The 3,111-nt window shown below is 33.9% G+C and overlaps 1 protein-coding gene across 1 annotated transcript; it reads right to left on the reverse strand.

The window, feature by feature from the left end:
• Positions 1 to 1,202: 1,202 nt before the first annotated feature.
• LOC146138384 (uncharacterized) lies at positions 1,203 to 2,870 on the reverse strand. The gene is made up of 3 exons (XM_083394585.1): positions 2,645 to 2,870; positions 2,193 to 2,307; positions 1,203 to 1,318 (listed from the first exon to the last, which is right to left on the reverse strand). Exons 1-3 carry the CDS (start codon positions 2,868 to 2,870, stop codon positions 1,303 to 1,305), a joined length of 357 nt encoding a protein of 118 aa, XP_083250711.1. The 3' UTR covers positions 1,203 to 1,302.
• Between the last annotated feature and the right edge of the window lie 241 nt (positions 2,871 to 3,111).

The raw sequence follows: 3,111 nt of genomic DNA on the forward strand, positions 1-3,111 counted from the left end.
GGCCTAATTGAAATATTAGTGTATAATTAAAAAGTAATCATTTTTTTCAAAGAGAGCAGTTTAATTAAAAAACAAACGGTTTTGCGGTGACTGTATTAAAACTTTATTTCACTTTTACAGTTTTTAGAACGAAATCAACTGATTTATGAAGTTTATTTGTAATGTGACGACAACTTATGACGTCATTTTTTGAAAATGTTTGCCTATCGTGGTCCACGTAAAACCAAAAAAATTTTAGGGGTCCGCGGTAAAAAAAGTTTAAGAACCCCTGTACTATAGCAATGGTGCTTAACCTATCGGTAGCGACATAAAATTAAGTCGCCCGTTGAATTGGTTAGGTCGCCGACTGCGGTACTTCACATAGTTAGATGTATTGAGATAAATCCTGAGCAAGATACACGTTTTTTTTTTACATTAAGGACATTAGGAAAGGAAAATAAGACAAGGCACATAATTATTTATACTCTTTGTCTTACAATCAGTTCACTTTAAACAAATAAAGGTAATTTTGACAGTTATACTTACGCATAATATTTGGGTCGCTGCGAAAAACGTTAAGAAAAACTCTACTATTATGATATTTTCTACGCGGTCAAACAAACATAACATTTATTTCTGAATACTATTCGTAAAATCGACGATATAACGGATTGGTAACATGATACTTGGTTATGTAGTCACCAAAAATAAGACGGCATAAATAGTGAAGGGCGTGACTTTAAAAATAGTGATATTAATGATGTCATAAATACGAAAAACGTAGCAGTTTACTTAAAAAAACATTTTAGTCCACGTGAAACAGGATCGGCATGGAATTTCTAGAGATGACGTCATAGATCATAAAACAAGCGGACTTAACTCTTTCCTTTCGAATATATATTTGATTGGCAATTCAGTTGTGCTTTTCCAGTTGTTCTCATTAATAAATTTTAGAAACGCAACCTAGATGACTGTCGTTTCAACCGTATTACATATTAGGGTTACAAAAATTAGTACCTTCCACTAATTAACGCAGTAAGGTTGTAACAGACAGGATCCGGTGCAATTGAATATCCTAAAACCAGTCAAATATTTCGATTGAGGTATACAAATTCGGTATAAAGCAATAGTTTCACAGTTTCACGCAAACAAAATTCCTCGTTGTTATTCCGTCCTTGTTCTTGTAACCAGAAATAACATACTCCTCAACCCTCTTCATTAAACCAATACTTTCCAGCCGCAGTAATTCTTCTTTTAGCCGGTCATCGTAGTCAGTTAAGTTGCGATTTTTTAAATTGAAGATGAAGTGTCCTCCCGGTTTGATCACTTCGAAGATTGGCTGCAGGGAAAAACATGTTTTATATTACTTACACTTATATTTTTTTGAAGACGACCCCAAATTGCAATCCATTTCCAGGTATTTCTTAAAGGCAACCAAAAAGGTCGCGTAGATCGACATCATCTTGATTAAGACGTTTCGATACGAGCTTGTATCATCATAAACTGAACATTAACTGAAGATAATGCTATAGCTCGTATCGAAACGTCTTAATCAAGATGGTGTCGAACTAGTCAACCTTTTTGGTTTGGCAAATTATTATCAAGCTACATTACAAATCCGTGTAGTGTACCCAGTTTTACTATATTTTAGTAAAGCAAATTTTATTAATAAATGGTACCGAATAACAAAAAAATGTATTTTAATGAAGAGATCACGCAATTTACTAGTTTTTTCTCAAAAAATCCTAAATATTTCAAAACTAAAAACATACAACTTTAAATTTAAAGTTTAAACTAACTACAGAACTTAGTAAATGAGATTTATTCGAATTAAGATACTGATGATGCCTTATAGCGAAATATATTTACCTTTCTATAACATACAAACAAACTGATTTTCGGTTTACTTAGTTCTGTACTTAGTTTAATCTTTATCATGTGCAACCAGAATCGTTTGTGTTCACCATTCGGATTCAGGCAGATTTTGTTATTCGAAAGAATACTTTGAACTTTAAATTTACTTCGAATACTTTCGGTGTTAGGTGGCTCTCAAAGAAGCACGCAATTGCAGTTACAGCGTCGTAAGATTGTTCAAATACTGGCAGTTTTCCGTCAATTTTGTGACAAATGATGCTTCTAAAATTAAGTTTTACATTATTTTCTGCATGAATTTGCACAACACTATATTTAACTTTTAGTTAGTCTATATCTACCTGAAATCAATAGGTTTTTTGCTCGCTTCGTAGAGCATGTGGATATTTGCATCCAATATGTCGATTATTCCTACAAAGCCCTGATCGCGTAACTGCAAGGCTACGTTTCCAGTACCTGCAAAGACAAAGAAATTGATAACTGCGTTAAGTCAACGCTGGGCAGGTAAATTAATTTAAACTAACTAAAAAAATAATTGAAACTGCCGGTTGAAGCACACGGCCCATTTAACCGAAAAAACGTGTTTACTGTTATAAACAACGCTAATATTTACGAAGAAAGTCAACATCGAAAATAAGAGAAACAAAATTTTTCATTATTCAATTATTATCGTACTTAATATCCGTGGGGAACATCGTCAAAAAAAAAGTAGAACAAAGGTCAGAGAGTCGATTAATCCTAATGAACGCCATCTTTTATCTTTTGTAATCATTTTTTTTTTGTAATTAAGCACCTCCACAGAGATCCAATATTGTTGTGGATTTATTGTTCAGGGCATATTTAAGGCAAGCCTTGGCTGCTTCCTTCGGCGGTATGAAGCCCAATATTTCATGTTGCTTGTCATACGAGGTGGAACGTGCACTGTAGTAAGCCTGTGCCTCAACAAATGTTCGACTATTAACGGTGTCGTCGGCTAACTGAAGTACATCGTTTACTTCGGTCGGCTGTGTCGCATTCATCACACAAGTTTTAGTAAATATGCAGGCAGATATAAGTTATCTGAAAAACATGAGAAAGTACACGCTAACAATATATACTTTGCTAATACTGTTTTTATTTGTAACTTTATGATTTCAGAAATATGCCTGAACTGTCTATATAGGTAACTAAAATACCAGACAAGGGCAAAGTACACATTAACTGCAGATCAATGTGCCAGCTCCACGACTTTCTAAACCACCAATCAATGGTCAATATATG

Source organism: Ascidiella aspersa, chromosome 7 (assembly GCF_963924565.1).
Source record: "Ascidiella aspersa chromosome 7, kaAscAspe10.2, whole genome shotgun sequence".
In the NCBI taxonomy this organism is placed as follows: Eukaryota; Metazoa; Chordata; class Ascidiacea; order Phlebobranchia; family Ascidiidae; genus Ascidiella; species Ascidiella aspersa.